Genomic DNA, 13377 nt, shown 5'->3' on the forward strand with positions numbered 1-13377 from the left:
ACTCGCGTTGATATAGTAAGTGGAACAACAATACAGAGTTTGAAGCCTGCCATGATTTAGAAGCTCCTAATGTTCATCGATCCTCTTCTCAGACTGCAGTTTGTGGTGAGGTCGTTTTCTGAGGTTGTGCACTCACCGCTATTCACACAGGCCTGCAGTGACGTCTTCTTTAATGGGCTTTACGGATTCTTTGGAAGACAATATTGAGAGCAACTTTCAAGTTATTGGGTTGCGATGATTTATGGTTTTAGCTCCGATTATTAGTTACTTATTTGAATCTGTATTCTTCCGATAACAGATAAATCTGCTTCAGTGAGGTTTTTTTTCCCCCAAGCTACATGTTTCCATTACAGGTTAATAAAGTGTTTTTAAAAATCAAAAAGACTGACGTGTACAGCAGGAGCAGGACAAACAACAGCGAGATTTTTCGCAACGTGGAATTGGAATGGCTGATAACCTGAGGATCAATTAATCAAACACAGACCATTTAATTATTCATTAGACTCATCAATAATGAGGCATTAGCCACACTAAAAGGCAGGTTATGGGGAAATAGCTCCAGTTTCTCTTATGTTAAAATGATTTAACTCTGACATAATGAGTATCCAAAGAATGGCGCATGTGTGCAGTAAACTCATCTTTAATCGTATGAATGTGACTGGTTCTTTTTTTGATTGTTAGCCACTGTAATAAATGCAAAAGCAAAAAAAGGATAAACAACACAAATTTGCTCCAAAGACCAACATATAATACTGTAGGTTCCAAAAGCCATACGCACATTTGGAATCAGTGGTAAAATGAGCACTTGTGTGCAGTATTGGACATGACCACATGGTGTCCTAACCTTCAGTTTCTGCCCCTCTTAATGTTTATTTATTATTAATCTTAATCTGTTGTGTGATTATTATTATTATCATCATCATCTTTGCAGATGATTTCAACAATGCATACACATCAAAACATTTGGCTTGCTCCATACATTTTTTAATATCTTCCGAAATGTCTCCTGATTTTTTCATCCTTTAAAAAATAAATATATAAAATAAAAATATTATTGGATATGAATGGAGTGGACACAACAAAAGCGGAGAAGCGCAAATGCCATACAGCAGGGTCCAAACATTTTATATTTGAAAATGTGAACATTTCTGGTGGTCAATGGTTCTTTTTTTAATTTTTAACAGTAATATTTACATTCAAATGCAGTTTTCTAAAAAAAAAAATAATAATAATTTTCATTGTCACAATTATCACTTTTAAATAGAAATGCAACCAAATCTAAGCAGGAGTGGACACAAATGAAAAGAAAATTTGCCTTTTTTTCTGGCTTTTTTTTATCCGGCATCAAATTACATAATATGACATGAGCGCATATGTGGGTTTCAAACCAAAGCTGTGGCCATGATTGGCCCGTGGGCCGTAGTTTGGACCCCTGCCATACAGCACAAGTTCATACACAGACATTTAGTTATTATCATATCATTATATCTATGGTATCTCGATGTTTTCACTCATGTTTGACAATTCATCCTCTGTAAAACTGCATTTTATGCCTGTTTGTGCCTTTGTTTTTACCCATTGGAAATGAATGGAGGGCAGATGAAAGGCAGGCACATAGATCACGTGAGTACTCATTAAGGACTATGCAAAGAATTTCGCCGACATAAAAGAAAAAAAGAAAAAAAAAAGTGTCCCTCCCCTTTAACAGCCGCCTGCTCTCCTGTGGCAGCAGCGCGGAGTCCGGCACGCGCACAGTTACAGTCCCAATGAAAATATGATCCGTCTATTTTCTACAGATCCGCATCGGACTTAATGATTGTGGGCTGCTGTGTTCGAATGGTCGGAGTTGGTCGCAGCGGTGCGGGATCACAGTCACATAGTCTCTCCTCCTGGTCCTCCTGGTCCTCCTCCTCCTCTTCCTGCACCAACATTACTCCGTCTCTCCCTGAGAAGGTGAGGCGGCCTGTTATCATAACACCTCCGCCGCTATGAGGCGAATAACGGGAAAGGCGAAGGATGAAACTTTGATCGAGCTGCAGAACGCGGCGGATTTACACACTGAAGGTAACTCAATTATGGTATTTTATTTATTTATTTATCAGGTTAAACAAAAAACACATTTGTCCAACGTGTCTCGCTGTTGTTTGTCATCCAGCCTCTTCATAGTTTAATCCTAATCCCAGGATGAAAATTCAACTATTAAAAACACCATCATGTCAAAATCTATCACGAATAACCGGATAAACAAAGTAAAAGTCAATGACTATTTTATATAATTTGAGTGTTTGTTGCTTTGCTGTTATTTACTTTAAGTTTTGTCTGTCACTTTTCTCCACTGTGACGTCATACGTCAGCATACAGTGGAGGGAGTTTGGAAGGATTTGGGGTAAGTGTGTGTGTGTGTGGGGGGGGGGGGCAAAGGTCAGATTATTGTATTCTTCAGCAGCCAAATTAACCAATCCACTCTACTGCATGTGTGCTATTATACAGCAAGTTAACAGTGATCACATGACTCTTCCTTTTTTGTGAGGATGTTCAGGCTGACGCGTCATGAGGAACGTCCCTGAACAGACACACATCTGTGGGATCAGAGTTCATTTTAAGTCCCAACTATCCCACAACAAATGTATCCAAAGGTTCATGACACCACAACACTGCAGTAACAAGTCCATGGTACAATATTGATATTGTGATGGTAACATGGCTCCGAGTAGCTCCACCCATTCATGGTGAGGGAGATATACTCCGACGGTCTAAATGTTTATCTAGCTTTAGGTAGCTTTACGAGTGGAGTACACAACACAAGTACAGAGAAGTATGGATATTGAATAAGGGCCTTAGTTTCTTTGTAGAGAGCTGCTAACAGTGTGTCCATGACAGAACTAGATATTCACAAATACAGCTTCTGATCTGTTGGTTACTATTTTATGGTTTGGTCCGTAAAATGTCACAAAATGTGTTTCCCAAACCCTAGAAATGATGATGTTTCGTCCACATATATTCACATTCAAGTAGTAAAAAAAAACACCTGATATGGCTGATTCATTTAGTCCTTAATTGTGTTGTCATGGTGAAGTCCTTGCTTTTCTTTTGTGCCGACTGGATTGCTTTGCTTTGCCCTTATATCTCAAATCTTTTCTGAGGATTTCGACACGTGGCCATATTGGACCACCGTGTTTTTAATGCACTTTTCCATTCTACGCGGGCAGGGTCGTCATAGCACGGCTGCACGAAACTGAAGTGTTTTTTTCCGGTGTACTGAATTAAACATATTTGTTCAGTACTTCCTGCATGGCCGGAGCACAGACTCCGTCTGACGCAGTCACGGAACTGAAATACGGCCGACGGGGTTGTGATTCGGCTCACTGAGCGACAGTCGTGCATTATTCGCTTTGGTTCTTGTGTCGGACGTCGTGCTTACAACTCTTGACGTCATATTTTAGTATCGCTTGGAACGTCGCCAGAGCAGGTTTCAAAAACAGCACCAGGTACCAGGTACCATCCCTAATGGAAAAGCAAAAAAGTCGAGCCGAGTCGTGCTAGAACGGTATCATGGAAAAACACCATAACTTAACAACTTTTGAGTTTTTATGACGCCTGTAGGTCAAGTCTTGTATTGATGCTCCATCACCTTTTTATTATAATGAATATTGTACTGAATTTTGACAAAAAAACAACGCCAATTAAATCACAATTGTAATGTGTCAGGAAAATGGCTAAAATGGATATTTTAGCCATATTAGACATTGTTTACCGGGAACTTCCTTCATTAAATAACAACAGGTGGTGAGATGATGGTGCAGAAAGAGTGTCTGACAGTGTTTAAGCCAAATCCTAGAAAACTCTGCCCCTGTTTTCCTGTAACCACACGTTTTAACATCATCGCCTGACATCATCAATTTTGTTATTTGTCACTCCTGGTCTTCACATCCTAGGCTGATGTTCTCATGCTCTTTTTAATCTTTGAACACACATCCAGAAAACAGGAAACACCTGGGTTATTGCCCATCTGATCTAAGCATCCCTTTGTTAATTTGGATTCTAATTAATTGCATATATATATGTACGTGACTCCTGTCAGAATTCGTACTGCACGTCTTCCCAGCCTCATAACAGGATGTACAAAAACAAGAATTAGCTGTGTTAACGTGTTCATCGAACGTCCGATATGACATCACGACATTGACAATATGCAAAGTAAAGATATGTTCTCCATTCGCCGGAGGGACTTTCATCCTCTATATTAGTGTCCGTATCCATATCTTGTCTGAGAGAGTGAGGCTTCACTGACTCACTTACTTAACAGCCAACCACTTTCACTCTGTGGTTTCAAACAGCATTTTCACTCACAGATATGCTTTTAAACACGGTGGGAGTAAATAGGTTCAACGTCGTTTGTTGCTCTCCTCCACGTTCATCACCCGTGACAACAGAACATAAGTTAAAAGTAATAGTTCCTGTCATTCCAGTAATGGAGGGCTGTGGTCTTTTAAGACTTGCATTAGGTCTCCCGTCGGTGAAGATGACATATTGCTGTGTAGTGGCGTTCTTGCACAACAACTTACAGTAGCTGCTTAAGAGCACAGTTTGCACATAATGTCTTCTTGGCATTATTTGGACGGCTCAATCAACTCCTGATGCTCAGCAAAATACGGACATACTGTGTTCTCCTTCAGTTTAAAACTAAACGATGTCATTAATCCCACGGGGGGACATTTGGAACAGCTTGTCCAAAAAGACAAATACAAGATACTAGGAGGAACTAACTAATAAAAGAGAATATACCGCATGTAATTCTATCTAATGAAGGCAAGAGTCATTTATAGACGAATCCGGCGAAGTATTGGAAGTAAACATCAATCTCGTCTCCCTCCAGTATACGCGTGATTGAATGGGAGCTGTCATAAGAAGTGTATATTTCTACTTTTACTTGTACTTTTTATGCAGCATTCATTTTGACAACGATGTCTTGGAAGTCGGGAAGAAGAAAATTACTTTCATAATCGATTAATCTGTGGATTATTTTCTCGATTAATCGTTTGGTCCCGAAAATATCAGAAAAACTTAAAAAATGTTGATCGGTGTTCTTCAAACCTGGAAATGATGACGTTCTCAAATGTCTTGTTTTGTCCACAAACCAAAATGATTAATTTTTCATGATTTCTTTGTTATCCAGAGCAAAAAAATTAAGAAAATACTCACATTTTAGAAGCTTAAACAATCGGAAATCTTGTTTTGATCATGAAAAAAGCTTCAAACTGATTAATCGGTTATCAAAATGGTTTCATTTAGTAATTGATTCATAATTGATTCATTGTTTCAGCTCTAGCTCCAACTAGGGCAAACTCAGGACCACAATGTAAACATCAAGTAGCTGAGTTAATCAGTGGTGGGTCTGTAATTTTACATCACATTGTCATCTGCTTAGTTAATTTTAAAAATCAGAATTTGCCACAGAGGAAGCCTACAATTTGAATTAATATCCAGACCTCTCGGCTTTAAAACCCTAACCCACGCGGATTTGTCTATTGGATAACATAACATAATGAGTCCTAATCGAAAACCCAATGATGTGGTCAGAAGACAATATGCTGTACTCTTCTGTTACTGTACCTTCTGGAGGATTTATTAGATTCAAAAAGAATATAGATCCCTTTTTATTCACTTCACTGATCTTACAGCACATTTTTGACAATATTGCTCTGGCTGTTTCTTGTCTTTTGGGGCAGCGGAACTAGTAGATGAAAGAAACTCCCAATAAGTCACCCAATAAAAGACTAACACAATAGTGTGGAAGGTCTGTCAAGGTTTTTGAAGTTCTTTTTTAACAGATTAGTGTAAAATATGCAGTTAAAATACAATTTGGATGTCATTCATTGACACTTCACACTGTAATACACTGTAAAAAAAAAAAAAGCTTATGTCATTTATCAAATCACCAGTAGATAAAAGCACTGAAGTCTTGAGATATCTTGAAATGTGTCAAGGCATACAGTAACAGTCAGACTAGCCTCTCAGTTGTAACTGTCCTTATCTCTGGAACCCTCCGTGTCGGCATGCATGGGAACAGTGTGTTGTTGCTGTGATAAGAGCTGTGTAGCAGTCAGGGACGTGCACATGATTATCAAACTACAGGGGCTCAATTTTTCAGGCCTTAATAACACAATATGTAGATGAATTAATAAACTACTTAGTTGTGTATCCCGTGTAGCTGTGAGTGTCATGTAATTGCCATTTCTTTTTATTCACATTACAATACTGAGGTTTGGAAGACATGCAATCCAGCTGCAATTTTAACACTGGTTTATTATTAGCCTATTTAGTGTTGAATATAATTTCTTTAACATTGAACACTGAAAAAAGTACAAAAATAAATAATGGAAAAAACTTAAATGTGAATATTATTCTTGACTAAAATGAGTTAACTAGAAGTTAGCTTAACCTCTTCGTCCCTGACTCTCTTTTTGCTAAACAGAGTATATCTCTGCAATTATTATATATTATGTGAATTGTCTTGGTATCAAAATAAAGATGACACTTGTGAGACTCCGTCAGAAGTGTAAGCATCGCTGTCGATGCTACTGTGTCGGAGTAAATGCAGAAGAAACCCAGCATAAATGAAGGATTATTTTCCCTCGCCTAAAAAAAATATTTGTATTTTTAAGTAAATATCATCTTTAAAACCTCATGTAACCGGTGCCGCTTTTCAATGTTTACACTGTTGTGGTGTTTTCGGCTTTAAACTTTAAACTGTGTTTGGTGAACATAAGAATGGAACTATCCGATTTCCACCGGTTTCTATCGGTTTGAACTGACATTCATTAGTGTAAATCAGACATGGGTGAGCATGCTAATTTCTTCATTTTAAAATTAAATGAAATTGTATTTCTTCTGACATAACGCTGACATGCATTCGTCTTGCGGCCGTAGCCTTTAGTCATCTCTTCACTTCATATTGCTGTTGCCTCAAAATCGGTCACTTGCCATTGAGTTTGAACGAGGGAGTGAAGAAAACAAGCTAATTTTAATGTGAAAGAGGCTTAAGTGAGACCTAGGATGAATTTGTTTCACCAGAGGACATGAATGAAATGTCTTTATGTTTCATTTATTTACTTATTTATTGCCTTAATTGATGATTAAATAGTCCACATGTCTGGTTTAAAGAGCTTTACAGTCAAAGCTTATCTTCTTTCGCTAATTTATTGGCGGATACCACAGATGAAAATGTTGCATCTATAGCTATAGACCATTTACCATAGATAGACAGACAGATGGATTAAACGTATTGTGCTGAGTCTCTTAATTATTTGTGAAAAGATATGGGCTATAACATGCAATAAAGCAATCCATATCCAATAAAGAGGATGCCTCTCTGCAGAGGAAATGCATCTGCATTGTGTGCTAAGTGATGCACGCGCAAGCTAAGGGGCTGTCACACGTATAGCATCTAAAATCCTATGTGGAATAAGCCAGTATTCCTAACTAAGGCCCTTGGTGGTAGCACTCCTGTTATATGTTATACGTTGTCACTAAGCAACCAAAACCTGTGAGCTGCAGCGCGACTGTGAAGTTGCTGCAGCCTCATTAAATGATTTGATGCATTCAAACAATAAGTCTTCATTAAGTATTACTGCCTTCTGTGATGCCTTATATCAAAATCCGTAATTCAGTATATTAGGGGGAAGCTTTTATAATCCTAAACGCTGGCCCATCAGTGCTGCCTACAATGCAAAGGACTCAATGTCTCGATTTGTAGACCCATTATTGTGTTAATCAATTAGTTGTTATTAAGACACACGGCTGTGGGATAATGGACTGTGCTCGTTTTGCAAAGGCTTTGTTCAGGCTCTTATCAGGAGAGACCTTCAGCCACATGTGAAAGAGAAAACAGAGAGAGCGAGAGAGAAGAGGAAGGTGTCCGTCTTCACCTCTCTGTCTGTGTATGCAGGTGGCCAAACATGATTTATAAAAGAAGTCATGATGGATGATGGACTATTGGATGAACACCAGATGTACAGTTCCACTGGTTGTCTAAATCCAATACAACATCTTCATTCATCCTGTTAAAGCTACTGTCAGTACAATTCTTGCATTAAAATGACATCATTCTCTCAGTTAGGACAGTAAATCCAGAAGAAACCTTCCGAGTATGCCCTCATACTTTATCCCATCAGGAGCCAGAGCTCCACAAAGAGACAGTGGAGCCTGGCACCAGGATAAAGAGGTGTTTAAAAATGGTCATTTCCTAAACAGAAAATGAATCCAGCTTCAGAAAGGCAAGAAACTATAGTTTCAAAGCTGTAGCTTTATGTAGGAAAACATAAAGAAACAGCTGCTTGTGACTCCCATGTCGTGCTTAATAGATCAATCTAAGGGCACCTGTCGTTGGCGTTGTTTGCCAAAGTGACAATTCACTTCTGAAACTTTCAGTTACGGTTTCAGAAGTGTGGTTTTCAGTCACACTCCAATCTTAGTGGGTTAGAGTTACTGCCATGAATCACTTCCTGTGTGCAGAGCTGTAATGTTGCCAGGCAACACAAGATCCAAACCCTGCTACACCGATGAACACTGAGAGTTCAAGTGGAGTTGATGGGCTTAATCAACATTGTGTGAACTCATTAAACAATGGTTTGAAAGTAATAGATATGTGATATTTAAAAGCTATAATACACTAAATACACATTAACTTGGAGAACAAGAACATACATGTAGCAAAGCACTTAAAATTGCTGTGTATGTGAATTACTTTCAGTCAAAATTAGCCAGAGAAACAGCAGTTTCATGTAGAAAAACAAAGAAACAGCTGCTTGTGACTCCCATTCTTCCTCTCGAAAGATATCTTCATTCTTTTCTTTGTTACGTGCCCACCAGTTACACTTGGTCCAAGCCTTGGATGCTAATTCGACATTTTTTAGACTCAGTCGTGGGGGCGGGACCTCATTCCCAGAATGTAAACAGTGTCCGCCATCTTTGCTAACAGTTACACTAACAGGACCAAGTGTCACTGGTGGGCACGTAACAAAGAATGATGCAGATAATTCAACTACACACATTCAAATCCACTCAGAAACCAAGATTCAAACTAGTGACCTTCTTGCTGTGAGGCAACGATGCTAGCCACCTCTCCGCCATGTAACACACCTGGAAACACAGTCAAACAGCCTTTTTTCCCTCTCTAAAGCCGCCACAGTGGATCACCTGGTGTCCACTTATAGAGCATTAAGAGAAATCACTCATATTTTAAGGCCTTTGCTTCCATTTAAGATGATTTCTCTCTGCTCTCTCTGCGGCCTTATTGGTGAAGTCATGGTCCGTGTCAGACATAAAACAGAGCCAAAGAGTTGCTATGGAAACAGTTCTTATAATTTCATTACCCCCCCCCCCCCTTCCGATCGAAGCATGATACTGAATGAGATGTGGAAACCCAAGATTTCCTCTCAGCAAACAAGGAGATGCTGGCAGTACAACTGTTTGTGCTATTTGATTGTGTTTGTTCCAGATCATGTGTTTTCTTTTGAGATCTTTTGTTTACAACATGACCTCCGGGTGCCTTTTTTTTGTTTTATGTCTACTTAGTTGGACTAAAAGAAATGTCCTTGCAGGCCAATGTTTTATGTATGAGCTGCTGATCGAATGACTGTGCCCGAAGGAGCTATATTTGTCCCAGCACAGCATCTATTGGTCACTGTTGCCTCATATAATTAATTATATGGCAGCAGATAATTGCAATTGTGCATGACTGACAATGATTGCATACAGTGAATGTTAACCTCCTGAATCCGAATTTTAAATGTATTCTGTTGTTTTTTTTATGAAGATAATGCAGTATTGTTTGTGCTCTGCATGTGACCTCTTGTGTATGAGTCTGTGGTATTTTTATCCCACTCAAGGTTTCCGGGGATTGTCAGACAAGAACGCCCCGCAGGGAAAAACCATATCCTCCTGATAAGAGTTGAAATTAAACGACAAAACATCAACACATCGCACAAAAAAGCCCAATTTTATACGCACAAGTCTGAGAAAGACAGGCGTACAGATTAGATTGTCATCTGCTGTTAGTTCATTCTCATGAAGGTTACTGCTTAGAAAGGCGTATCTTCAAACGTAAGGTCAAAAACCAAGGTCACAGTTACCTCATATGCTTATGAAAGTAAAACCTTTCAATAAATTCACATCTTTTCAAGTTGTCTGCCCATATTTGTAGGTCAGCACCCAAGGTCAGCACCCAAGTGGGAATTCCTCCAAATTTGAGATACTAAGACGAACAGGTCAGGATTCTGTGTCAGAACTGATGCACGTTTTTGGAACGGTTCCCTTTGCTCAAGGCACGCCGAGCTGGCCCGGCAGGAAACATGCTAAAAAGATAGAGAGGGTGTCTTGTCATAGAGCGCCCCGGGTTCTAGCTCAGGATGTTGTGGTTTCATTTTAGTGTGACGCACAGCACATCTGCAAGATGTCTCACTGTATCGTGCATGTGTTTTATATGCAATGTTATATTTCAGTTTAATTTCTTTTATTAAAGTTATATTTCTTTAATAAATGTGAGTATCTGCCATGTTTGACTAAATCAATTTTTTGCCAAGAGGGAAGAGAGAGATGTCACTTCCCTCTTGGTTGTCAAAATCCCAGCTTGTGGTGTGCACTTGTTGATGGCCCAGAAAAGTTAAATAAGTTAAATAGTTAAATAAAAAAGGTCTGTCTTAACTGAGAGGCAGCCTTGGGCAACATCTACACAAGAGCTCAAAGAAACCCACATGTTTTTGTAGTACTGCTGCTTTTTTAGATATAAATGGAAGCTCTTGTTTCTTGTCTGTTAGTCTTTGGGCTCTGTTTTACAAATACGACACAGGTGGATTTTCAATACACTTAATAACCCTGCATGTTTACCTCCACCTCCTAACCTGTCATGTCTGTCTGTCCTTAAACGTAGGCCTTGCAGTGTTGACTGCGTTCAGGATAAACCTGCACTCAGGTACGGGCAGATCCGAGGCTCTTTGTGTGCTGCTGTCTGTCCGCGTTCACGTCATCCTATCGTACTCGTCTGCCGTCTGGGCTGAAGTCACGTTAGTAGTGTGGCCCGTATTTTTGCCTGTTCATTTGCTGATGTCTGTGTGTCTGTCTCCTCTCTCAGCCTCTGGCTACAGCAGAGCCTGCAGGCTCCTTGGTAGTTGTGTTGTGTCGTGTCCTGCACTGATGCATGCACTCATGCAGTGTAGCATGTGCACATGGGTAAAGTTTCATTTAGATGCAACTTATCCATAAGCAGTTGGCACTGCAGTTGACATTCATATTTTAATATTAGAGAAGTGTATCCACATCCTCATGCACATGCACAGCTGGTGTAAATTGGTGGGTGAAGTATTCCTATCTTTATCTGCAATTTTGACGAGTCACTTTATCAGTCAAAAGTTAAACATTTTGATCTGAAACCTGGGAAATAAAATGTAAAATACAAATCCCTCAACTTTGAATCTAACTCGGGTAAATGACGTCCCACCACCGCTGGTGTACATGTGCTTTTTAAGTGTGTGGCATGTTTACACTGTGTCCATTCTGAAGAACATGCATTATGTATTATGCTTGTGCGTGGGTAAATGGATGTGTGTGTAGCTGACAGACATGCCCGACCCCGGATGTCACTTCAGATCAAGAAATCCTTGTTTCTACTACTTGTTTGGGTGGCAGAGTACTGTCGGTGTATTCTAAGGACCAGTCATCCATCGTCGGGGTACGACATGGGCGGGCCGTCAGTCCATCGCAGAGCCATGTCCGGTTTTTCGGACATGTGAGAGGAAACCCAGAAAACCCGCACAACGGGACAGGAACCATTTTTAACAGTATTTTGGACGGTACACATCCCCTGGGTGTCCTCTGTCCGCTCCGGTCCCACCAGCTTGGCCTTTATGGCTCTGTCTTTGCCTCAACCAAAGTGGTACCATCCCACTTGTATCCTCCGTGGTACAGACGGTTATGGAGAAGGCCCCCTTAGACTGTGCCCCCTCAGACTAGAAGATCCACTGAGCCCCAGGTCATTTTGAGTGTGATGCTCCTGGGCTAAGATTTTATTACATTATTGCCCAACCCTATTGCAGAGGCCGTCACAGACACTCAGCAGTAAAGAGAATGGGAACCTCTTCAGGGTGCAGTGATTTAGGTTTTGGATCGATGCAGCTCAGCTCGAGTGGGTTTTTTGTATCAAGAGAAATTGCACAGCTTCTCCTGTGTCTTTTCTCCATGTGATCCACACACACACCTCTGGGAATCCATATATTGACGTTGAGGGGCTGCCTGTCCTGATATACAGTAGGGCCTGTGCTGTAATGTTCCTTCTCTGGGGGAAGGGCTTTTAATTATTCCTCACTGGCCTTCAGCGATCAGGCGTGTAGAAGTGAAGTGGATGTGTTCTCTTGTGACGTGAGGATTATGGGAATATCTTCTGTTATCTTCTGACAGGTTCCTTAGTCTTTTTCAACTGCATAGTGAATGGAATTTAGGCTATTTTTTGTAGATTTTGACCAATTGACAACCATCAGTCAAGCTTCAAGATTCATGATTTGACCATATTGACAATTTGCAACCAGACGTGCACAGACATCCGCTGCAACCTTTTGGACTATTGGACAATACCAGCTGTCAGTCACACTGGTGGGAGTGTTATTTACAAAACGGACATCGTGTGCTATTGAAGAGGCCCTGAATCTTGCGATTGAGACAATTACACTATGATGTTGCTCCAGTTTATATTAATCCACAACTAGCAGTAAAGTAAACCAAACCAATGTTGTTTTTTGACACTATGTGGGTTATTTTACCATGATATGTCAGGCTGGCTAGCTGTTTCCAGTCTTTATGCTAACCTAGGCCAAATGCTAGCCGTAGCTTCATGTGGACAGTAGTACTCTGCAGGACGAGGCCCATTTTTTTTTATTATAGTCTATGGTTTTTAAAGCACCTGAGTTGCTTTATGAGAACTTTAGGATGCAGTCTTTTTGGATGGAGCTTTGTCCATAGTGAAAATCCTCATACAGCCTCTGTCATTTCTGCTAATTCTTTTTTTCCTTGCAATTCCCCCAACTTTACAGAAAAACAAGAAAGAAATGTAAACAGTGAACTGACCTGAGGTGAACTGGGTGTTTTACTGTCTAGTGAGTCTGATCTTCATTCAGGACACTAGTAAGGATTTTTTTGAGTATATTAAAACATGTAACATGGCCCTGTATCTCACTGTAAGATCAGCAAAGAAAAAAGCCCTCATTGGACTTTGACATTACTTTGGATTTCTGTCAGACAGCAGTGCTAAGCAGCAGCTGACCATTTAGTCCATTAGTTGGTTTAAAACTGTCACTTTGAGCCCAGTAGAGGATAATGGCATGTGAA

The 13377-nt window shown here is 40.0% G+C and overlaps 1 protein-coding gene across 2 annotated transcripts in view; it reads left to right on the forward strand.

Moving 5' to 3' along the window:
- Positions 1–1693: 1693 nt before the first annotated feature.
- ano5b (anoctamin 5b) overlaps positions 1694–13377 on the forward strand; it is a 29663-nt gene continuing 17979 nt past the window's right edge. The window contains exons 1-2 of one of the 2 annotated variants that reach the window (XM_058628497.1): positions 1694–2064; positions 10931–10972. In XM_058628497.1, coding sequence (XP_058484480.1) covers positions 1989–2064; positions 10931–10972 — 118 coding nt within the window. In that variant the 5' untranslated portion in view covers positions 1694–1988. The remainder of the gene's footprint in view (positions 2065–10930; positions 10973–13377) is intronic. The other variant, XM_058628498.1, reaches the window with a different exon arrangement.

Source organism: Solea solea, chromosome 5, assembly GCF_958295425.1.
Source record: "Solea solea chromosome 5, fSolSol10.1, whole genome shotgun sequence".
Classification (NCBI taxonomy): domain Eukaryota; kingdom Metazoa; phylum Chordata; class Actinopteri; order Pleuronectiformes; family Soleidae; genus Solea; species Solea solea.